Source organism: Aythya ferina (assembly GCF_964211825.1).
Source record: "Aythya ferina genome assembly, chromosome: 16".
NCBI lineage: Eukaryota > Metazoa > Chordata > Aves > Anseriformes > Anatidae > Aythya > Aythya ferina.
The window spans coordinates 15,426,809-15,450,655 of record NC_140315.1 but is presented as its reverse complement, the minus strand read 5'-3'; the positions used below and the strand labels follow the sequence as shown (position 1 = coordinate 15,450,655).

The following is a 23,847-nucleotide window of genomic DNA, read 5'->3' as shown; positions in this document are numbered from 1 at the left end:
CAAATGAGCCATTCCTGTCCATGGACTCCTCTGGATGCTTCTGTTGAGGAAAAATAACGAGAAAGAGGAGCAATGAAGGTGAATATAAACACCATCCTTCCCAGCATCCAGAGTGTTCTCTGCATTTCCACTGGATTGGCGAAAACCTCCTGTCTCTGTTGCTGGCAGCAGCTGGCAAACTAATTATGAAGCACATTAAAGATGTCACACTGTCTGCTGTGGCTTGCAGCAGCACCTGAATCCAAGAGAATTTTAAAATAACAGTAACTATGGGAGGAGAGGTTATGCAGAAGTATTTTCTTTGTTGTGGCTGTTGTAATTTCTTCCAGGCCTTCAGTCTCCTATCCACTCCCTCCTAAAGTCGATGCTATAATGCCACCATGCAGAGAAAGCTGCATTAAAATACAAAGCTTTGCTTGTGAGTATGGATTTGGCCCGATTGCCCCCTCGTAGCTGCTGAAATGCAGAATGTGGGAATGTGTTTGAAAAATCAGTAAGTGTTAAAGGGCAGTTTTGAGCCCAAAGCTAGAGGGAGGGCTGAAAGGAGAGACGGGAAGGACTGAATCACCCGAGACTTGGAAAATTGGACAGGGAGCATTGTGAGCTGGTAGCCAACGCCACAGATCTAGAATAGCCCTGGGGAAGGGTTATTTTACAGACAACTGTCTGTAAAAATACCACTTAGGAGTAATGAGATTTATGTAGCATGTCTTTGAACACTTCTTGAAGAAGAGAATTATTGAACTACAGCCAAAAACCCACTATATTAGAGTGTGTCTGAGCCATAGCACACATTTCACAGGGGAAAATGTCATCAGTGATGCCCCAAAGCAAGCACATCTTGGCTGAAATTGATTTAAACTTCAGCTTCTGTTGACAGGGCAGGTTTGCAACTGGGATTTTTGGAGCAAAGTTGTCCAGATTCATGGCCAAACATAGAAATGTAGGATTAGGTTCTCTCAGATGGATTTGAAATCTGAGTCAACTGCCTACCTCTGCCAGCATGCAATACCAGCATCTTCAGGGAAATGCATAAAAAGCTTACAATAGGTCTGTGATTGTTTATCACAGAGATTACAGATTATTGTGAAGAAATAAAGACAGGTGAGGGACTGTAGGTTCTCCTATGCCATACTCAGTTCTTAAATTCCCCTTCCACGGCAGCCCTGAGAATTTCCATAATCTACTAAGAAATTAAACATCTCTTGTAGTGTGCACAAATTTGTCTGTGAAATGATTTCCCCAGAATGCCCCCCCAAAGGTGTGAGAACTTATATGAGTATTGCGAGGGTTGATCGGTTGCTGCATCTGTTTCTTAACCTAAAAGCTGTTTGGATTTCTGTTTCTTTTGTGTATTGGTCCAATATTTCTTAAGGTTTTATATTGTCACCTTTCTTGCTATATTCAAGCAATGCTGGAAGAGTAGTCACTGTCCTGGGTACAGAAATGCCCTTCACCTTTGTCTGGAAAGCACAGGGCTACAAGAATAGTTAATGTTGAAACAGTGGATTTTTTTTTTTTGAGCAGTAGAATTACTGAAATCTGGTTTCCTTAAATTTAATCGTCTGTTGCATCAGCGTTCTCCTTTCCATGTAGCGGCTTTGCCCGCAAGTCCTGTAACTTCTTTGCTGGGCAAGCAGCATCATGCGCTGTGGCTGGTTCAGAGCTACATTTGCAGTGTTTAGCCCATGCTGTTTGTCCAGCTGGGTTTAGACATAATGTTTTGCCAGAGAATTGGTGGATGTGATGCAGATGACTCACTTATTTCAGAGCTATATTTGATTTCCTTCAGATGCAGAGACTGGCCAAGAGTTAACTACATGACTCCTACTTAGTATGTTTTATTTTAGCCTTTGAGTTTTCTGGACCAATAGTGCAAACTTTGCATAGTGCATGAAGACAAATGGCCGTGTTGATTGTGGGGGTAGGTTGGATTCCTTTAGGTAATGGTGCATCTAGGTTTTGCTGATTGTCATGGTATTATGACACTTTTTTTCTGAGTCACCAGCTGTTTAGTATTCCTTTGAGAAGAGACCTTTCTATACAGCCACTGTTATCCACAGAGATATTTATTTTGCTGATTCGCAGAGAATCAGGCTTAACTTGATGGCCATATTTCAGTGGTGAATGAAGTCTCATTTCCTTTATCTTAGGATGGCAAAGTTCTTTGTGACCATAGTATGTATGTATTATAGAAACAGAAAATCATGTCAAAGAGCATGTGAAAGTGTTGTGTCTGGGTTAACATTTGTTTCCTTTTTTTGATTATAGAGTTGCATGCTTTTGGGAGGCAGAAAGACAACAGACATTCCACTGGAGGGTTATCTGCTGACGCCGATTCAGCGAATTTGCAAGTATCCACTTCTGCTTAAGGTAAAACCAACAAAAGAATTTCTCTAGCTCGTTGTTTTACTGTTGGAGTGATTTTTGCAACTTCTTAGCCATGGATTTTGCTGTCACTTCTACCTGCCTGGCACGTACTTCCAAAAGCTGGATGCTCTTTGCAGAACATGGCTTTTTGTGGGTACAGTCAAAAAGCTGACTGATGCTGCCAGGCTGTTAAAGTTGTAATGGTGTGAGTAGACCAGACAGGGTGACTTACTGTCTAGCTAATGTCTTTTGACTTCAGATCTCTTCTGATGTTTGTTAAGACTTGAGTGCTGTTTTAACCACTTCCTGAAAAGCTGTGTTCAAACAGAATTGTATCAGTATTCTGAGGAACTCTACGGCTGTGGGGACTGGAAACAGGAGACATCTTTCATCACTAGGTCTCTAGTTTGAGTGTTTTCAGGTCAGTAATGATCAAAGTTCTTTATCATCTGACAGCTGTTTGGAGGCTTGTTTGAAACCTGTTTGGTTGTCTCAGACAAGTTCCCAATGGACAGGTGGCATTGCAGAAATGACTACTGCAATTGGCACTAATTGGCCCCCTTGCTAGCAGTCTTAGTGTAGGAGTTGAAGAATGAGAGACCTACAGAGAACTAACTTGCCTCTCATCCTCCAGGTCAGGGCTGGGTCACATGCCTGGTGGGGAGAAGGAAAAGGAGAAAGTGGTTTCTGGGAGAGCTTGCAACATCATTGGCCTTGCAGCTACTCTTTGGCTAAAAGCCATGAATTTTCAGGGGTGTCATTCTTAGAGTGACATTATATTTACTAAGATAAAGTTAAGTAATAAAAAAATACAAGAAGCAGCTACCTTTTATCTCAGAAGAAAGGTCCCTTAATTGTGGAAGAAAACAATTCTGTGATGAGTTAGTGTTCTTAGTCACAGGCTGACCATGTGAATCAAGTGTATGTAGTGTAAAATTATTGCGGTGCTGTGCTTGTAAATTCAGATTGAATAAGGGCTTTCATAGGTACAAGTTGGTTAGTTCAATAGTGATGTATTTCCCTTTATTAGAGTTCTGTTTCACCTTCTTAATATTTAAATTATTTCCCTCTATCCAATTGGAGCTTTCAAGAGGTAGATTTTCAAAATATGTCCTTCCTACAGGTGGAATCATTTTTTTGGTCTATACAGCACAAACCCATCTTACAGTAGGTGTTCATGTACCATGTCTTGTGGACCTGTTACTGAGATTTACGTGTATATGGACAGTTTATCAGTCCAGTCAATCCACTGGAGTGCAGATTGCTCTTACAGTTTTAAATGACTGGACGTGGTTTCTTCGTTTCCTTTCCCCTGCTATTAGGCACATGGGAGAAGCTGATGTGAGGGACTGCTGCAGGCATTTCTCTCAGAGTACTAATAATAGTCAAGATGAGGCAAAGGTGTCTAGATCAAGGCAGCACATGAGTGGCTCCAGCTCTGATTTATCACAGAATCACAGAATTTCTAGGTTGGAAGAGACCTCAAGATCATCGAGTCCAACCTCTGACCTAACACTAACAGTCCCCACTAAACCATATCCCTAAGCTCTCCATCCAAACGTCTTTTGAAGACTTCCAGGGATGGTGACTCCACCACTTCCCAGGGCAGCCTGTTCCAATGCCTCACAACCCTTTCAGTAAAGAAGTTCTTCCTAACATCTAACCTAAAACTCCCCTGGCTCAACTTAAGCCCATTCCCCCTCGTCCTGTCACCAGGCACGTGGGAGAACAGACCAACCCCCACCTCGCTACAGCCTCCCTTGAGGTACCTATAGAGAGCGATAAGGTCGCCCCTGAGCCTCCTCTTCTCCAGGCTGAACAAGCCCAGCTCCCTCAGCCGCTCCTCGTAGGACTTGCTCTCCAGGCCCCTCACCAGCTTTGTCGCCCTTCTCTGCACCCGCTCAAGCACCTTCATGTCCTTGTAGCGAGGGGCCCAAAACTGAACACAGTTCAGTTCTTATCTTCAGAGAAGCCTGGTTATATAGGGATAATGGAAAATGTAATGATGCCTCAGTTTAAGTCCAGTGTATTTGTTTATGTGGGGTTATTATGGAGAGAATTTGGTAGCTGTTCAGTTTGTGGGTCTGTTTGATGACTGTGAGCAACATTGATTTGCACAAAAAGAGAGCTCCTGCAGCATCTGATATGGTGACTGGAAGGGGGGATGTGCAGACCTTGAGATGTGCATTCCTGACCTAATATTTTGGTAGTGTTTTCTCATTTTCAATATGAGGTGTGTTCACTGATTGCTATCTACCAGCATGTTAAAGATGTGAAAATATAAGATTGTCTTGGTTCTTTGCAGAGATCCCTTTCTTATTTTCTAAGAATCTTCAGTCAGAGGAACCAGTGCCTGTATTTTTACTTTTGAACCGTTCTCTACATTTGTGCTGCTACTGAAAGATGAAGCGTTAACTTCCTGCAGATTTCCTGTCACAGTTACCCTTTGCATGAAGGGAATCATTAGGTACAGAGCCTGCGGGCCAGGTTCCTTCACCTCGTTACTGGTTCCATGCTGGAGACATCTTCATAGAGCCAGAATGGTCAAAATCTGCTGTACCTTTGCTATGTTCATCTTCAGTGATCTTTGAGCAGTTTTATCTCAGTACTTCTCAATCTTTTTGAACCAGAATATCAGTGTTAACGTGCTGTGTTTCTCTTATTCTGCTCTGTGACCTTTTTGATAAGCTGAATCCAATGTGGTTTTCTGCACTGTTTCTGACCACCTGTTGCCGAATCACCTGTTGCTAATTAGACTTGCTTAATTTCTAAGCTTTTTTGGAAAATGTAATTGAGTTGTAGATCTCTATCAGTTTGAATAATCTGACATTTTAGCTACAGACAGAAGTTTGACTTGCAAATCAAAATCTCTATTCTGTTTTAAAAGCCCATCAAAATATTAGAATGTCAGAAACTGCCAATATTACAAAAAATCCTGAAATTTCAGGGATTTTACTCAGAAATGAGTGAGAGATGCTCTGTCACTCAAATGCCAGAGGAGTTGCACACTTCTGATTACAGGGTAGTAGTATTTTCGATGCAGTGACTCTTCGGTATTCTTCAACTTAAACTTTCCTGTTCCTCTACCATTATAGGACAAATTTTTCAGAAAGTATGAGGTTCTGTGTCAGTGATTGGAAGAACTATGAATGAAACGGTCTTGCTTGCTCTTCTTTAAGAGTTTGCTTTGCAAAGAGGGAGTGATCAAAAGCCTAAAATAAGTTTCTCTGAACTATGGTCTTTCCAAGTACAATGGTAACTGAAGGCGTTGTGCTCTGGGGAACAAATATTGGCCTATGGAAATAAGGTGTGTGGTTTTTACTTTCTCACATGTACACAGTTGTGTATGTCAAGAAGCCAGCAAGCACAAACCTCATTTATTTGAAAGCCAAAAATACCACCAGGAAGGCTAAGACTAAGCAGCGTCTCTTCGCTTGCAGCCACAATAGGGTAGAATGAAGTTAATTGTGCCTTTGATGCCTACACTGTGCCTGCCTTGTGGGATGGGGGCACGGGTGTTTGGATCTGTTACTGTTCTCTCAGAACCCCACACATGCGTAGAGCAAAGAGCTACAAAGGGAGTGAACAGGGAGAGCTGCAATAATGGGTCTTGTAATGTTGCATTCCATTTTTCTAGAGATTTCTTTATGTATACAGGCTGATATAAATCACACAGTTTGCTACTTATAATTTCCTGGGCAGGACATAAAAATTTCAAGTAAAAGCTGAAGGGAGTTTAGTTTCTGTTAAGCAACAAATCTGCCTCAGTTAGTGAGGTTATGCCATTACTAGGGGGTATTCAGCTCCAGCAATATCTGTGATCATTAGAACATCTAACTGATGCTGATTCTCAAACTAGTGAGCTCATGGTCAATGAACTGTGTCCCATTTGAGACTTGTCTGATGCTTGCTGGCACAAAATTACCACCGTGGACATGACTGTTTCAGACATGAAGAAAGCTAAGATAAGCTGGTTTGTGTTAGTGCTGACCAGGAAAATGCAACTCACCAATCAAAAAAAAAAAAAAGATTCAAAAATAACACAACCCTCAAATTAAGCATTTGTTCTCCCCTTGCCACTGAACTGCAGTTATTGCTCCTGAAATAGCAGTTTTGTATTCATGGGAATTGGATCTTATTTTATCTAATTCCCAGGGCAAACAGATACTATGTATTACAGCTGATTAGAAAAATCACCATGTTATCCTACTTTTCTATTTGTGTTTTTAATAAGAATTTGTGAACATCCAGATTTTCTGATAACTTTGAAATGACCTTGTTATAGTATAATCATTTAGGATTGCTAAGTAGTTAGGTTTGATTAAGATAATGTGAATGTAGTAACTCAGACTTATATGTTTGAAAGCCAGCCATAAATAATAGGGAAAGGCACTTTTAAAATGTGATAACTATTTTTGATTAATTCAATATGTGAGTGTTGTTATTCCAGAATAATAGGATCTCACATGAAATTGATCTGGGTTACTTAATTAGGAATAGCATACTGGAATATCTCTAAGTGCAGATACAACTTAAACAAATCTTATAAGTTATTTCCAATGTAAAGTATGGCATCTTGTAATTGATCTTACGTTTTCACATCCTCTGACCAAACTTTTTAATTTTTTTAACCAAAAAATTAAGGAGACAAAATGATCATTCAGGTGATGGTGATTGATAAAGCTCAATTTTTTTTTTTTTTTTTTTTTTGCAGTTTCTTTTTTTGTGCATCAAACACAGCAACTTTGGAGCATCTGACTAAACAGTTTTCAAATTTTGGTTGCCTTCCTTGGAAGTCAGTTTGCAAGCCTTGTCTTTGGTTTGAAGCGTGGGACTCAGACCTCGCCATGGTGTTTCACAATCCCTGTGCAATCAGAGAAGAAATGATAATATTTTTTCCCTAGTACAGTTTTTGTCTGCTCCAGGCAGCCTGAGAAGAGAATTAGCACAAACTTGTTGGTCAGTAAATTAGTTTTATCCCCAGTCCAAGCCCTCCCTAATGTATCCATCTCCCACTTCTTTCCCTTGCTGTCACACTTCAGCAGAGAATTTGAAGTCTGTTTGGGTGTGTTGGAGCTCTGAATGTTTGTCTGTTAGCAATGAGATGCATTATAAATTTTCCTTAAAGGCCAGAAAAGAGCCTTTGAGTAGGCTTGAACGAAATGGAGCTGTACTTGCTGTGATGGGCATTACAATTTGGTAAGCAGAAAAGACAAACAGATGGACAGAGCTTGAGAGCATATACGGTGCGAGCGACTTGAAACTCCATTGCGGATGTGTACACTGCAGAGCTTGCTGAGTAAATATTTCTAGCAGAACGTCTTGGATTAAGGCAGCTCTGTCTCGCTGATAATAATTGTATGACTCTGTATTAATTAGCGGTAACTATACGTCTTAGGAGTAGAAGCAGCTGTTGTGTAAACCAATCTCTGAACAGAAATAGCCTTTTCCCCCTAATAAAGAGCGTTTATGTCAGCAAGAAGAAAACCCTAGGGGAAGAGTGATCATGAGTTAATCACACCACTGGGGGTAGGGATTAGGAACAGTCATTTCTGTCTCCTTCCTCCCAACATGCGAGGAATGTGAAGCACATGATGGCTGCACCCCTACAGGCTCCTGATAGCCTAGTGCATGTCACAGAGCTTGTTTCTTAGTTGATGTCTGTTCTCTTAAGGAATTGCTAAGTCTCCAGCCAGAAATGCACATTACACTTCTGATACTTTAAAAATATCTCATAATACATGCAACTCTGTGGAGGATTTAGGGCAGTTATTATGTATTGCTTCATGTGACGGAAGACACATTGGCCCTAAGAGGAAAAGAAAAACCTGGAGGAGAAAGCTGAGTGTCCAGGCTCAGAGCCCTCTTGTAGGGGAGAGCCCAGCAGTGAGGTGTACACAGGTCTGAACAAATGCAGTGAAAGGCAGAGATGGGAAGCCAGTGCTGGGGACACAGAACAGAATGAAGAAAACTCCTTCACTCCCCTCTTTTTCCTCTGCATTCCTCTCAGCGATGTTTAAGGAACAAAACCTTCTAATTAGCCCTAATTGAGTACGTTTAACCTTCAGGGCTTTGCTCCCCCGTCAATCCTCAGAAGAGTGATGTTGCTCTTAGATTCATAATATTGCCTGGTTAAAATCCAAGTCTTCATAGCATAATGTTACAGCATTAAAAATTATATATACACCGTACAGAGTTGTAAGGAATACTGCCAATTTATAAATCATACTCTGTCTTCAGTGCTTTTTATGTATAATCACAAATAACTGCTAATATATATAAAACATCTTTTTGTTTCACTTTAATTTTTAAGCGTATGTTGAAGATTTGATGGCACATCTAATGTAATCAGTTTTAGTGATTTATTGCTGTCTAGTCTTTACCTTGCAGAGGCAGTGACATAAATTATAAATTTAAAAAACACACAGGATAAAAACTGCTGTGATTGATGGGTAGGCAGAGCATGGTGTAGCATCTATTTTCTGGTTGGTTAAAGTACAAAATTCATTTTAATTCATGTAAACTGAAAGACACAAATACAAAAATTCTAGCTACATTGATCTTTGCAGCAAGGTGTTAATGTGTTCTTATGCATGTTGTGGTTTTTGGTGGTGGTGATGTTTTTTTTACCCACGGTTTGGAACTGAACTGCTTATTACCATGACTTTTTGAATTGATAAGGAATATAGTGTCTTTGTTATCTCTGTAATCCTGAGGTGTTCACTGAATTAACAACGGATGTATCTCTGAAACCATGTTTTATGCATGTACTGGTTTGTAGTGCAGAGTGACACAGCCTGGTGAGCAATGATTTGCAGTGTTAAGTCACTGCACAGAATTCATGTTAAAGCCGTGTGTGAGTGTCTTCAAAAGTATGAAGATAGAGTTTTTTTAAAATATAGAGACTTACAGAAATTAAATTTTGACTGCAAAACATGTTCAGGTGTCATTTTTAAGCACATCTTTGTGTGACAGGGAGGACATGTGAAAGGATGACACAGGCTTCTTTTTTTAAAAAAAAAAAGATCAGTTAAGCAGAATAACATCCTTTCTGCTAGGAAGTATTAAAAGTGTGTTTACATTTGAAAAACCTCTAGTTTCCTCTGCCTGCCTGCATTGTTCGCTCAGCATCCCCCTGCTACCTTTTTGCATCTTCCTGTGCAATGTTCTTGTTGCTAAGGTCTGTCCTCAGAGTTTTTTTGTTTCTTTTTTGAGGCATCAAGCACAATTAGTAAAATGACAAATGCACGAACAGCTGATGTGTCTTATTTCTTATGTGATTTAGCTTTTATATTTAGATTCTGTCATGTTTGGAACTGTTTTAGCCTTCAGCTATTTAAAGCTGTATCTGATACTGAAATGCTTCAGTTGGAAATCCTTTCACTACATTGCATAATTGGAGATTGGCATTTCTTTGTAGAGTTCTCCCTCTCTCTCTGGTACAGTTAATAGAAGTAAGGCAGCATTTAAGTCTCTAGCAGGGCCTTTTCCTTCATAGTTATTTCCTGATTGTTAGACTTTCTGGATGGAACTAAGAAGCCAAATAGTCTCATAGAATCCAAAAGCAAGAGCTTTACCTATGTATCTGTTACTTCTATCTACACTGTTTCTTCCGAGGATAAGTTGACAAATTGTAGCTTCCAATTTCACCTTTGTGAATCAGTTTCCAAGTGCAATTTGTTATCCAGGGATCCAAACCTGGTCATGTGGAAGCATGTGAAATTGTTGCATAGGTTCATCTACACATAGGGGTGAAGTAAGCTGGTTAGTACTCAAGGCTCACCTCCTCCAAGCTGAAGAGCGATGCATCCATACAGAGAGGAAATCATGCAAAAGTGCAAGGATGCCTGCATGGATGAACAAGGAGCTCCTGGCCAAACTCAGACACAAAAAAAGAAACACAGGATGGAAGCAGGGACAGGTAACCTGAGAGGAATACAAAGACACTGTCTAATAAATCAAGGGCAACAAGAAGGGTTCCTACAACGATGTCAGTGATAAAAGGAAGATTAGGAAAACTGTGAGTCCCCTCCTGAAGGAAACAGGAGATGTGGTTACCCAGGATATGGAGAAGGCTGAGCTACTCAATGACTTTTTTGCTTCAGCCTTTACCGGCAGGTGCTCTAACCACATCACCCAAATGCAGAAGGCAAGGGCAGGGCTGGGAAAATGAAGGAGGAGATCAGCTGCAAGAGCATTTAAGGAACCTGAAGGTGCACAAGTTCATTGGTCCTGATGAGATGCATCCAAAGGTCCTGAGGGTACTGGTAGATGAACTTTCTAAGACACTATCTGTCACATTTGGGAAGTCATGGCAGTCTGAAGTTCACACTTCCTGGAAAAGAGGAAACACCACCCCAATTTTTAAAAAGGGAAGAAAAGAAGACATGGGGAACTACAGCTCAGTCATTCTCACCTCTGTGCTTGGCAAGATCCTTCAGCAGATCCTCCTGGAAACTTTCAGGTCAAGGGAGATGATTCTCCCCCTCTGCTCTCATGAAATCCCACGGGCAGTGCTGCATTCAGGTCTGGAGCCCCCAGTATAAGGACGTGTAGAGCTGTTGGAGTGGGTCTAGAGGAGGGCCACAGGGGTGATCAGGGGGCTGGAGCACCTCTGCTGTGAAGAGAGGCTGAGAGACCTTGGGAAGTTCAGTCTGGAGAACAGCAGACTTCAGGGAAACCTTATAAAAGCTTTCCAGAACTTAAAGGGGGCCTACAGGAAAGATGAGGAGCCCTCTATGTAGGGCTATGGTGATAGGACTAAAGTTTTAAATGAAAATAGGGTAGATTTGGGTAGATAGGTAGATTACCTGTCCTTCCTTTCTGCATGCTGTTTAGAGGGACACTACAGCTGGCTGTGGATGTCTGAGTGCTGTTACTCCACTCATAAAAGCAGTCGGGCTCTGTGTATAGGTGCTGTGAGTGGCACAACTTCAAACTTGGCAGCTATGAAAAAGCTGTGAAATAAAAAGAAAATGCTGTGCTGAGAGGAGACAGTTCCCATTTTGATCTGTGTTTATTAAAGAACAGTCTTTTTTTCAAGCTTATAATACAGAATATGTTTGCAACTTTTTTTTTTTCAAGACAGAGAAGTCAGAGGATAGCACTGAAGATTAGAAAGGCTGTGAAAAATACCAGCTTTTCTGTTCTCAACTGCTAGTTAGTCTGAAGGATTAACAACTTTGTAGCTAGAAGGTAGATGTTTTATGAATTAGTTTAAGACACTCTTTGCAAGGAATAGATTTCTGCAAGTGGTGGCAACCTCATGTCCTAGGCCTTGTGGTGCACAAGTTGCAATACGTAAAGTCCTTCCAGACAGCTGTATAGACGAGCTGTATGGAAGACAGGGCCATCATACCCAAGGTTTGCCATCTGGTCTCTCTCTCAGCTGCCTTTCAACATGTTGGCAAATGCTCTCATAGTTTACACATCATAAATCTGTCACTAGACTAAATAAGCACCCAGAGCTCCCTGGTTGTGTTTCAGAAGTGCCGGGCTCTGCTCTTTCAGGGGCTGTCAGTGGCAGAGCAGCAGGTCTCTTCCTTGCCCAGCTTAGGACTGAGTAGCGGTGGGACAAGCGAGACACCTGCCCCAACGGAGTGCCACTGCTCCGACTGTTTCAGCTGCTGCTGCTGTTGAGGCAGACGAGTGCCCAGCCAGCACTCCTCTCCCTGCCTTTTCCAGCGTCCTCTCATGCTTCTTGGTCAGCGCTGCAGGCAGCTAGTAGGGGTGGGGAAGGTGCTGTGGTGCCACTTTCTGCCCTTCCTTCTTTGACAAGACAGCATTACCCAAAGTCGGGAGGCTGGAGGGGGAAGGTATAGGGGAAAGGGAGAATGAGGAAAGACTCATGAGTGTCAAAGAGCTTAATTTTCCTCACAATAGCAGCCACTGCATAAAATGCTGGGGGTCAGAAAGTAGACACTTGCTCCCATATCTTCCTGGCTTTCAGGCATGAGGAGGCACAGAGCAGCTGGGGGGTGTTCTGCAGAGTATGAGGACACAACAGGAGGTGTTGTCTGGGGCATCAAAGCAGGCTACTGTGCTGCTGGAGCCAGGGAGATGGATGTGTGCCACAAGCTGTCTCTCTTTGCTTACAAGCAAAGATTTTCATGAGAGTCATGTAGCAAAAGTTGTTCTCTGTTTTGGAAACAGAAGCTGGTGTCACCAAGGTGCAAGCCCTCTCTTCTCCTTACTTGCTCTGGCCTCACTTTGAACAAAAGTGGGGTGAGAAATTCCCCAGGGAATTACATTTGTGATAGTGACTGACAGTTGTAGCAGGCAGCTTCCCTTTCTTCTGCATGTGTTACTTTGTAAATCATCCAAGAGTTACAATCATTAACTCCTCTCTTAGTGGGATTCCTGGTTGTCAGCATGTAACCCATCTCCTCCATCGTCCTTCAGCAATTGTCAATCACTGTCAGTAATTTTGAGGAAGGAGAAATTGCAGCTGTGAATAAGTTCTCAAAATGCCAAGTCTATCCAAAGAATTGAATAGTCGCATTTTACTGGACAAACATGGACATACCCCCCATTCATTTGGACCTTTCTGTCTCCAGGATCTGTCTGGGTAGGAATGAGAGTACCTCCCATTGTTGTGTCTGGATTCTCAGGAGACCTGTCTTTTGTGTTACTTACAGGTGTCTCAGTAGCTGAATAGTTTCATCTCAAGGTGCAGACTTGAGTTTAGGTTGTTCTGCAAACTAAGTTAATATAGACAATATTCTGCACCTCACGGTCCAGTGATTTATTCTGCAGACATTCCTGCTAGTAGAAAAGTACAGCCAGGTATGCACAAACCTGTCACGCACTAAAAGAGACTTCTGTCTGGAGAACTTTGTAGAGCTGATGTATGAATCAACACTAGGACAGAGAAAGATCCATGATTTAGCAGCACACTGTCTGGATTAGCTAAGTGGTTGGATTAGCAGCTATTGGAGTTACTACAAGGTAATGCAAGCTTCAGCAGGACTTGAGCTTCAGCTCACATCCCTCTGCTGTCTCACAGGCTACATACCTTCACCCTAGAAGCGCCAGGTAAGTTGATCTAGAGGGCATGTGAGGACAGAAGCCAGTTTAGGAGCAGAGCTTTTATTACAGTTGTGCTACCAACTCAGGGGAGGCAAGCCGCAGCTGTACTCAGGATCATACCTGCAATCAGAGTATGTCAGTGTCAAGCAAGACAGCATGGCACAAAGATCTTGAATGTCAACATGGCAAAAAACAGCGTGGTGAGGAGATGCTTGCTTAGGTTGACATGCCAACGTGGAGAAGTCAAAGACAAATCGGACCACAGAATAAACCTTGTCAGAGCCCATGACAAACATTTGGGGATTGTAATCTCTAATCTTGGATGAATACCACCTGGAACAGTTTGGCTGTCTTTGTCCTTAGCTGTGGGAGCTCTGGGCTGAGGCATTTCAGCTCTGTTCAGACCACACTGCTGTGCAGGCACCATTTCAAACTCTTTTTTTCTCTCTCATGAATAATGATGCAATTCAGCAGCAGTTTGCCATTTAGTCATGGGACTTGAAAACAACCAAATAACATGTTGAGGCAAAACATAACGTAGGGAGAAAGAGAAATATTCCAGGCAATGTAAAAATGTGGGTGTTAAACATGGTATTATGTATCAAGAGGGAACTATCAGCCTTAGTTAAGGTTTTGTTAATGCATTTTTATCCAATTGTGGATGACTATAAAATAGCATTGGTCTGAAAAAATGATTAATTGTGAGTTGACAATGGTTGCCCCTTTTGCCAAACTCTGGTAAATGTTGTCAGGTCCCAAGTTTTAATCTTGTTGTTCCTCAGTGGGCAGTGTTTATGGGATATTGCATGTTGAGTCAACTGAAGCAGTCTCATATGAACTCCTTGGGAGCAGACAAGCTGTTCATCTCTCTGTTACTCTCTCCAGTCAAAACACATGCCACAGCCTCCTAGAGGTGAGGAGGAGTCCTTGCTAAACTCCTGCTGTTCTCTTGGCACCTCTCTTTCTCATGCCATCATGTTTGCCTTTTGGAAAGCCCTCCCCACTTGCCATGTGCCTGTCTTGGAGGTAAAAGCACTGAGCGCTAAAAAGTCTTGGTTCTGCATGTGGCTTGCTCTTGGACAATTTAGTCTTGTGTTCCTTTTCTTCTTGATAAAATGAGCGTTGTACATCCCTCACACACACACACACAAAACAAACAAACAAACAAACATGGGACACCTGTAGCTAGTGACTTTCACTGGGATTTCTGGACATGCAGACTGACTACCCAGAGCTATAGGCACTTACCTGAGTGTGGTTATTGACCTTGGCTGGCTTCTGGCTGTCCACCCAGCAGCTCCCTAACTCCCTTCCTCAACACGACTGGGGGAAGGGGCATGCCCTTTCTTAAGCATGTTTAGGATAGAATAAAATAGAATAGAATAGTTCAGTTGGAAGGGGTCTTCAAAGATCATATAATCCAACTGCCTGACCTCTTCAGGGCTGACCAAAAACCCAAGTATGTTATACCCTAATGGTAAAGAAATTCTTCTTAATATCCAGTCTGAGCCTCCCCAGGCACAGCTTTGTGCCATTTCCACGTGTCCTGTGGTGACCAGGGAGCAGAGACCAGCACCTCTCCGCTTCCCCTCCTCAGGAAGTTGCAGAGAGCAGCGAGCTCACCTCTCAGTTTCTTTTCTTCAGGTTAGACAACCCAGGTGCCCTCAGGCTCTCTTATAGGGCATGCCTTCCAGCTCTGTTACCCTGATCTGAGTGCTTTTCAAGCACCTTAACATCCTTTTATACCATCGAGCCCAGAACTGCACACAATATTGAAGCAAGGCCACTGACAGGAATTGTGGTGGGAAAAGCTCCCTTGCTGGCCGTGCTGTGTTTAACACACCCCAAAATGTTGTTTGCCCTCTTGGCTGCCAGGGCAGGCTGCTGCTGACCCTCATGGGGCAGAGCTGTGAGTGGGACCGGCAGTGCCGGGCCGGAGGCAGCTCCTCCCCTCCCCTCAGAGGACACCTGTACTCTGAGGAGTCTAGGTTAGGGGTGGCGTGATGTTGGGATCCCGCCGTAGTCAAGGGAAAGAGGCTTGTCATGAGGGCCCTTCTGGTATGAGGTGGATCTGGTAGCATTTTTTGCTGTTTATAGATTTAAACAACCTAGGTCCTGAAGCTTCACCTTCAGGATTAGTCTACACCTGACTGTCTGTGTAAGTACTGTGTACAGCATATACAGCCTAGCGGTGTTCCTGTAAGGCCATTCCTCACACAAAACCCAACTTCCATAGCTCTGGTTGTTCTTAACGAGACTTGCTATGGGCAGTCTTCATCAGATTGTGATGGGGCCCAGTGCAGCTTCAGTGAAACGTTGGATGTGTATCACTGGGAATGGTATAGGATGAAGACCATGTCTAGGTCCACAGGCCAGTGCATGTGTGATGTGGACAGTGTGGTTTTTATGTAATAATTTATTTTAATTTATTTGGCCTCGGGTCATGTTAGAAGCAAATGTATGTGATACAGCAAAACATCTGTGGCTTGAACTCTTTTAATCTGATACATTTAATGTAAGTAATTCCTTAACTTATTTAGCAGCATTCATATAAAGCAGCAACCCTGTACACATGAAGAGCAGAGAACAGTATCTACAGTAACGTACCCACAAATTTTCTTTAATTCTGCTGCATTATTGTCATTTTCCTGCAGGACTGCACTTTCATGCTGTTTGCTTTCCACATGCAACTTCTAATTTTTTTATTTTTTATTTTTTTCTGAAGGAATTGGCTAAGAGGACTCCCTCTAAGCATCCTGATCACCCAGCTGTCCAGAATGCATTGCAGGCAATGAAGACGGTCTGCACAAATATCAACGAGACCAAGCGACAGATGGAGAAACTGGAAGCCCTTGAACAGTTGCAGTCCCACATTGAAGGATGGGAGGTATGATGCAGGATTAGCAAGCCCTCTGGAGACGATTTACTGCATGGTTTAGCGGGCTGAAGTTTGGTGGTTCATACTGTGTACAGGGACTTCTGATGTGTAAATGCACTATAAGCTGTGGGTGGCATCACTTTGACAGGTTTAGAATTCAATGTTTATTTTGGGGAGTACAAGCTGCTGCTGCTAAATTGTAGCAGAAGAAACAGATCATGAAATAAAGAAAGGTACTAGGCTGGCAAGGACTGAAATTTCAAATGGTCAGGTTTCATTTGAAGGAAAAAACTAGAAGTTGAAATCAGGAGTGGTCTAAATAACATAAGGTTCTGTTTTTGTTCCTACAAGCCTTTCATTTTTGTGGGAGCTTTGAAAGTTGGCTTCCTACAGATTTCCTGTATATAAGATAAAGGCTCAGTTAGAAAGCAACTAGTATATTTGTATTTACTCCAGTTAAGTTTTTCATAGATGTGTTCATAGTGATGTGTTTATCAGTAGGTGTATCTGTATAGGTGGAAGCATGTACTCTGGAAGAGAGAAAAATAAAGAGGGGGAGATAACTGAGATACGAAGCTTGGGGATAGAGGAAATCTGAAAAAAAGAGCCACCCAGGAGAAATACTGGGAAGTCAGGATGATGCACAAAAGGGTTGGCAGTTTATCTTGTGATGACTTTACTTGAGGCCCTTGAGTCAGTGGAGTTGGAAGCCTCTGGGAGGTGCACCACAGGGAGTCAGCGGTGTTAAATGGTCTCATAAAGAGATTGGCGTTGGCATTTAGCAAGACTGACTTTTAAAATATTGATGCTGATCATTGCCAGCTGAGGACATCTTTTTAGAGGTCGTATAAGCCTCCTCATGTTTGGAGTCTTGGGTGTTCTCCACAAATCTTTTTTGGGTTGTTTTTTCTGTCTTTCGTGTGTATTTTAAACCTTGCTCATTTTTTCCCTCAAGGATGTTCTTGGCATCCAGCTAAAGACACGAGAGCAACCCAGATATCCAGCTGTGTATTTATTTTTTGGATAGCAAGCTCAACAAACAAAAAAGGTCATGTAATATTCGATATAGCAGGACTTCCAGAAGCAGCTAAAACCATGTCAGGTTCAATGCAGCTCGTGGGTCCTCTAGGCAAGAGGCATGTTTTGAGCTCTAGAGCTCAAAACATGACTCTGAAAGTGTCCACGATGTCATAAATGAAGTGGTATCAAACTTATTGCAGTGTTGGGGGTGGGAGATGGGGTACTAATTCACAGCAACATTCTGGGCCTGAAAACCCATTTAGATCTGTTTATGTGTAACAAAGTCATTTATGTCACTCACTCCAAAAGTTCAAAAAGGGAGAAGTGTTTTTTTTGACTACTAGTAGTAAGCTGTGGAAAGTTACTCCTTTTATGCCACAAGGAGTGGAATCTCCTTGTGGCATATTGAGAGGAGGCAAGCTAGCTTTATAACACAGATGTGGACTAATACTAAATACGATCACATTTTTTCTTTTGTGCCCATAAAGCAATTTGAAACTGAAAGACATTGTCTTATCTTTTGGTTGCCACAGTGCCGTAGTCTTGCAAATTAGGACTTTTGTGCAAAGTGGTATGTTAGTAAAAAACTGTTTTCAGTTCTTGCAGATGGATATCATAGTTTGTGAGAAGTGTTCCTAACTCCTATCCTGTGGAATGTTGCAACTGATGAATTAAAAACATTTTTAACTTAACCATGCAAACCACAGAGCTGTCTGTTAGAGAAAGTGTATAAGGCAAATGTCACATTCAGATTTTCTGTTCATCTGATGGTAATCTCTCCTAGAAAACAGAAAATCTCTTTCTCTATTATCATGGTTTTAGATTCTGAAATGTTTATGTCCTGTATGTGTGGTTATTTACCACGTACTAATCTGATAAGGCCCATAGCTTCCAGCAGTTTTAGTACAAGCCATTGAAATTGTCAAAAAGAAGTAAACTTCAACTTACTTATGACCAAGTTCTTTATGACTATCTGAGAGGTATCCTGACTCTGTGGAATATGCAAGCAGCCCAACATGAAGCTTGGCGGTAATTTTTTCGCTTAATTTGGAACAGGCTCCACCTTACCTAGAGTATCTGTTTAACCAAACCAGCACAGTTTCACTGGTTTCTATGACCAGATGCTTTCTTACAACTGTCCCAGTGGGACCATCCCTGACCTATCTTCATCTCATTGCCATCAGCGCCACCCTCAACATTTCCAACATGAGGAACAACGTAACATCATTCGACGTCTGCCATGTCTCTTCTTGCTCCCAAGGGTCATCTCTAGCTTCACTAAGAGCAGTAGTTATTTTCTTGAGCATTTGCCTTGGTTCCTCATTTTTCCTTCAAAATCTCTGCCTACCAGTCTGTCTCTCCCTCGAATACAACCATTCTCACTATCGTACGCTGGCATCATCCTATCAGTCTCTTTCTGAAACATATTATAATGATGGGTCATGTTAAAGTAAGCCAAGCCTGGGGAGCCTTTGAAGACCCGCAGCTTGATCGGAGTTTTATTCATCTAAATGAACTCTCTCAGATTCATCCTTCTGGAATGCACAGAATCCTTGTAGTTGTATTTTATGGAGTAGTCTAGGCAGGCCAATTTGATTCTGGTTAATCCTTCTGGGAAACAAATACTAGTTTAATAAAGGGGGAAAAAAGTAGAGGATGCATGAGAAGTCCAGCTTTTTTGTAAAATGTTTTTGTTTGGTTAGTGAAGAATCGGTTAATTACATGTTGATTATTCTGTGGGGTGAGCTCCTCCTCATGAATCCTTGTGAATTATTTTCACTAAGGAATTGCTACATGAAGAATCCACACATTCTCCCAGTCTGAAATGTTTAGGGAAGCAAAACCCCCATCACAGAACAGCATGAGTTGTAAGATGTGTTAGCGCTCGGGCAGATCAAGTGTTTTATAATTGGCTGTAATTTGCAATTCCACCAGCTATGATGTTTTTTTTTTTGCCTGCAGCTTGGTCCTAGTTAGAAAGGTGAGAAATCCTTTCTTGTCTCTGAAAACATCATATAAATCTTCCTGCTCTGTTTCTTACTATTGAAAAAAACTCTCAGATTGGTATAAATGGGAAGTAGCTAGGCCAACAGCAAACAGGAAGTGCATCAACGATGTTCAGATACCATCATGATGGGTCTGATGGAAAAATAAAGATTCTTAGATTTTAAGGTGAGGACCAACTTATATGCTTTCACTTCTTGTACAAAATAGGCCAGATAATTTTACCTAGTAATTCTTGTGACAGTAAAAGATTAAGTCCAATTACTGATATCACTGCGCTCCTTGCTTTTGCTTCCTCTGTGTGGCTTTTAGTGAATTAAGTACTTGATGCTGAGGTGCTGTGACGCCTTGATTTCTACATGGGCAAACCGTGTGGGGAACATGCTTCTGTGTTATACAGTTGGTTGGTTTCTGTTCCTATTTGTGTGTGTGTTCCTTGGCTTTGGGGTTATATTTCTGATATATAGTGAATTCCCATGTAGATAGTCATGGTCAGCAGGTCATTTTCAAATTAACAAGTGCTCATTCCTGGATATGTACTTCTATAGGTGGATTTAAAAAATAAAAACATACCAGGGCAGCAGATGGAAATATTGCGTTGAGCTAGCTCCTGCATGACTAAATCCCCAAAGTACAGAAAGACATACATGTATGTGGAATACACAAAACTGATGTCCGTAGTTGGCAGCCTTTAAAGAATAGCAGATTCCTTGTTAACTAAAAGCAAGACACAGCACAGCTTGCAAGGTTTGATTTAGAAAACAATGTCATTAAAACTTTATTCACACCTTTAAAGTGACTGCATTACATTTAGAAAGGCTGATTTCAATTCAGTGATTTTCCCTGAATAGCTTAATGGTAGCAGACTGCGCCTTCCTGAAAAATATTCTCTCATACAGTGTCTAAAATCATTCAAACAAATCGTTTTGGGGTGACTTTCTAGATAGAACTGGATTTCATGCCTGTTCAGAGAGATGTCTTCAGTTTCTGTAAGTAGGTTGAATTACATTTTACAAGTTTTTTGTGGTATTTGTGAATATTAAAGTTAATGGACCTTTGCAAATCAAGCAGTTTGGCTGATAATGAATGGCATGCAATCCAAAGTCAGTTCTTTTTTCCAGTAAGACTCAAGACAGTGGGTCACATTATCTGATTGACTCCCTTATCTGCATGCCAATCATGGGAGGGAACCCACACTGTTACCCTAAGTTATTCTTCCTTCCAACTCAAAAAGAAATGCAAAAAATATTAAGTGTTCCAGGACTGAGTAGTAAATGTTTCTTACGTCTACATGTGTTTTCCTGAAAAGAAACCTTTTTTTTTATTTATTTTTTTTCCTGATATGATGATCTTGTACCTTTGAAGTAAGAGTAGACCGAGGAACGAGTGCCTAGGGTTTAGCCAAACCTATCTTGTTTGGTCAGTGGTGCAGCTGAAGAGCAGATTCTCAACTGTGCTCATTCAGAATGAGCAGACACTTGGAATTTGCATGTTCTGAGAGTGACCCAGGACAATCCCATGGTTGATTTTCATTTGTGCCCAACTGCCTTGGCCCTAAAACTCCCATCTGAAGGACTATGTGATTACTTTTCCTAGGAATAATCTGAATAACAATTTGGGGATTGAATGGTTTAGAGTAATCCACTTTGGTTTTCAGTTTGCAGGGATCCTCATGTGATTGAATGGCTTGAGCATCAAGCTTAGTTATCTGCATATCTGCAGTTCAGTGCATATGATGCCTTGCACCTAGCACAGTGTCCAGGACCTGACCTGTGGTTTTCATGGCTACGTTTCTGACTTGCATGTGTTCATTAGAGCTCCAGAAAGGAGAGCAGCTGCATCATGTACTTCTAACAGAAGAGCTGGAGAGACAGATCACCACTCAGAAGATTTTCCATTGGGATGGTTAACAGTGACTTATGCCATAATCAGATCTACAATGTTAGAGAAATACCACTTTTTTTTTTTTTTTTCAAATAAAGCTTTCCTAAAGCCATCACTTGTCATATTTTGAGTGAATACTTAGGATATGAAGGGAAGACTAATGGTCTTGAGAGACTCACAAAACAACTGCTTTGAGAATGAAAGATTTTTCTAAGGAAAACTCTCTTGGATCTAAGGAATATTTATCACAGAGTATGAGGATTTGTAAAAAAGTATTTGTAACCCAGAAAAGGCATGATGTGTTTAGTTGCAATAAGAAATTGAGGATTTCCTCCTCCTAATTGCATCAATCATTTGGCAATTTAATGATGTACAGATAAAATAACAGAGCTTTAGTAAAAGTGCTTCGTTGTGTGCACACAGAAAGTGAAAAATAAACGATCTCTTTTCTGTTTCAGGGGTCGAATCTTACAGATATCTGCACACAGCTCTTGCTCCAAGGGACTTTGTTAAAAATCTCAGCAGGGAACATCCAAGAGAGAATGTTCTTTCTATTTGATAATTTACTCGTCTATTGCAAGAGGAAATCCAGGTGAGTCCCTCTGCTTTTATAATGGAGGTTTTATAAATGGAGGTTCAGAGGTTTTGCACATGGGAAGTACGGTCAATTACTAATCACTCACTGTACATGTATTGCCTGTTGCTATGTAAGGCTGAGTCACAGGTGTGACTTTCCTCTGTTTTTGAGAAGGAAATTACTACATGGTAAGATAAATATGCCAGAGATTAATGGGGTCCCCACTCTGAGAAGCACACAATCCAAATAAAGAAGTTGATACAGTGCAAAAAAAAAATCACTAAGTGAGTTCTTAAAACTGGAAAGCTTCCCAGAGCAGATGGATCTCCAAGAGTGATGTGAAGAAGCAGGCCTTGCCAACTTGTTTTGTGAGGTTGTTCTGAGCAGAAAAGGGTGACATGAAAAATGATAGAAAGCCAAGAAAGGGGAAAATGGAAGACTAAGAGAACATTAGGTGGATGCAGGGCACAGAGCAAAGAGGAAGAGATGAGCAGCAAGTTGCTGTTCATTATTTGCAGCCAATGTGCTTTGTGCATTGTCTTCCTTTCTTATGCTAGTGGCAATTTTTGTATCATTTTACCTTATAAAACTTAAGCATTATTAACACCTACTACTTATTATTAAAATAGTGTTGGCAGTGAGGAAGGCAATTTTCTTCTGCAGCAATTATAACGTATTTCAGTTCTAAAGCTTTTCACCTCCACACTTCTAGTGTCATTCCTGTGTCTTGGTCTTTTCTGGATTTATCATACGTCCTCTACTATTCAGATTCTCCTCTTCCTTTCCTTCCTGTAATATCCTCCCTCTTCTTCAGTTTATACCTCTTTACTGGTAATGACCTAGTGGAATGGCCAAACCAGTTAGAACTTCTCAAAAACTAGTGTTTTATCCAAAGAAAATTCTTCTGTTTCAAAAAGTGGGTTAAATTTCCATTTTTTTTGTTCATTAAAATTTTGGAACTGTTAAGCTGGGAAAAAAATCATGACACTAGTGTTCATACATTGTGTGAATAATAGTGAAACTCTATAATGTAAAATACAATTTTAAAGTGAAATCTACATTAGAAATTATTACAGTGTAATATAAATATTTAAATTAAAAGAAAAAATAGCAATTTAATCTTAAATGACTTCTAATCTTCACTAACTGAAGCATTCTGACATTGCTGAAATAAAGCAAGAAATAAAAAACATTTTATTTTGACACTTCACCAATTTATCAAAATTCATTCTTTCATATGAAACAGAGTTCAGAAATTAGAGTTGTCTGAAAGAAAACTCTTCCTTTAAAAAATCAACTTGATATCTAATTCTTCGATTCTTCAGAGCTCTTAAAAACTGTCTTTCTAGTCCTGTTTGTAGTTCAGGTTAGCCTAGCCCCTCCCGCTGTCCAGGCATTTTTCCCAGAATACTAAGATTTAGAAAACAAAATGTTCTGCTGCCTTTTAAGCAACCCTCTGTTTTTGTACAGTGATGTTACCGAGCTGCTCTGTAGTTTGGCTTGATTTCCGAGGAGGCTGCTGTAGCACTTTGATTTCCCCAAAGGATCGATATTGTTTATCTTTGTCTAATAATGTAGCTTGGGCTGATGAAATGCCCAGAATCTGATTTCCATTAAAAAATTGAATATTGTGTTGTCTGTTTGTAATTGCCAAATGAAAAATATATATTTAGGGATTGCTGAGTGACTTTAGTTTTGGATATTTCCCCTGTCTAGCTGCTATTTGTAATTAGTCCAGGATGGAAATGAATGTCTATCCAGTTGTGCTGCTGTGATCATTTGACCAGGTGCTTGATGAACAACCAACATGTTAGTGGAACACAGATTTTGGAAGAAAAACAAACAAACCAAAAAACAAAAACACCCTTCCTTTGTCAGTTTGCAATTTGAAATTGAGCGACTTGGTTCTTATCCCATTTATACCATGCTTGTAGAAATCACTGGAGTTTTCCTTGATCAGAAAGCGCAGTCAGAATTGTGCCCTTGATCTTCAGTAAATAGTCAACAATGCAGCCATTTGAATTTGGGCATCATCTCCTCACAACAGCATAAATTGGAGGTAGCTTTGTTGAGACTGTTTCAAAAC

At 41.0% G+C, this 23,847-nt stretch overlaps 1 protein-coding gene across 2 annotated transcripts in view; it reads left to right on the top strand.

The window, feature by feature from the left end:
* The window catches only part of PREX1 (phosphatidylinositol-3,4,5-trisphosphate dependent Rac exchange factor 1), a 183,338-nt gene that overhangs the window by 81,868 nt on the left and 77,623 nt on the right, over nucleotides 1–23,847 (top strand). For both annotated transcript variants that reach the window (XM_084537672.1, XM_084537671.1), the window contains exons 5-7: nucleotides 2,272–2,373; nucleotides 16,124–16,285; nucleotides 21,643–21,776. In XM_084537672.1, the coding sequence (XP_084393798.1) occupies nucleotides 2,272–2,373; nucleotides 16,124–16,285; nucleotides 21,643–21,776 (398 nt within the window). The remainder of the gene's footprint in view (nucleotides 1–2,271; nucleotides 2,374–16,123; nucleotides 16,286–21,642; nucleotides 21,777–23,847) is intronic.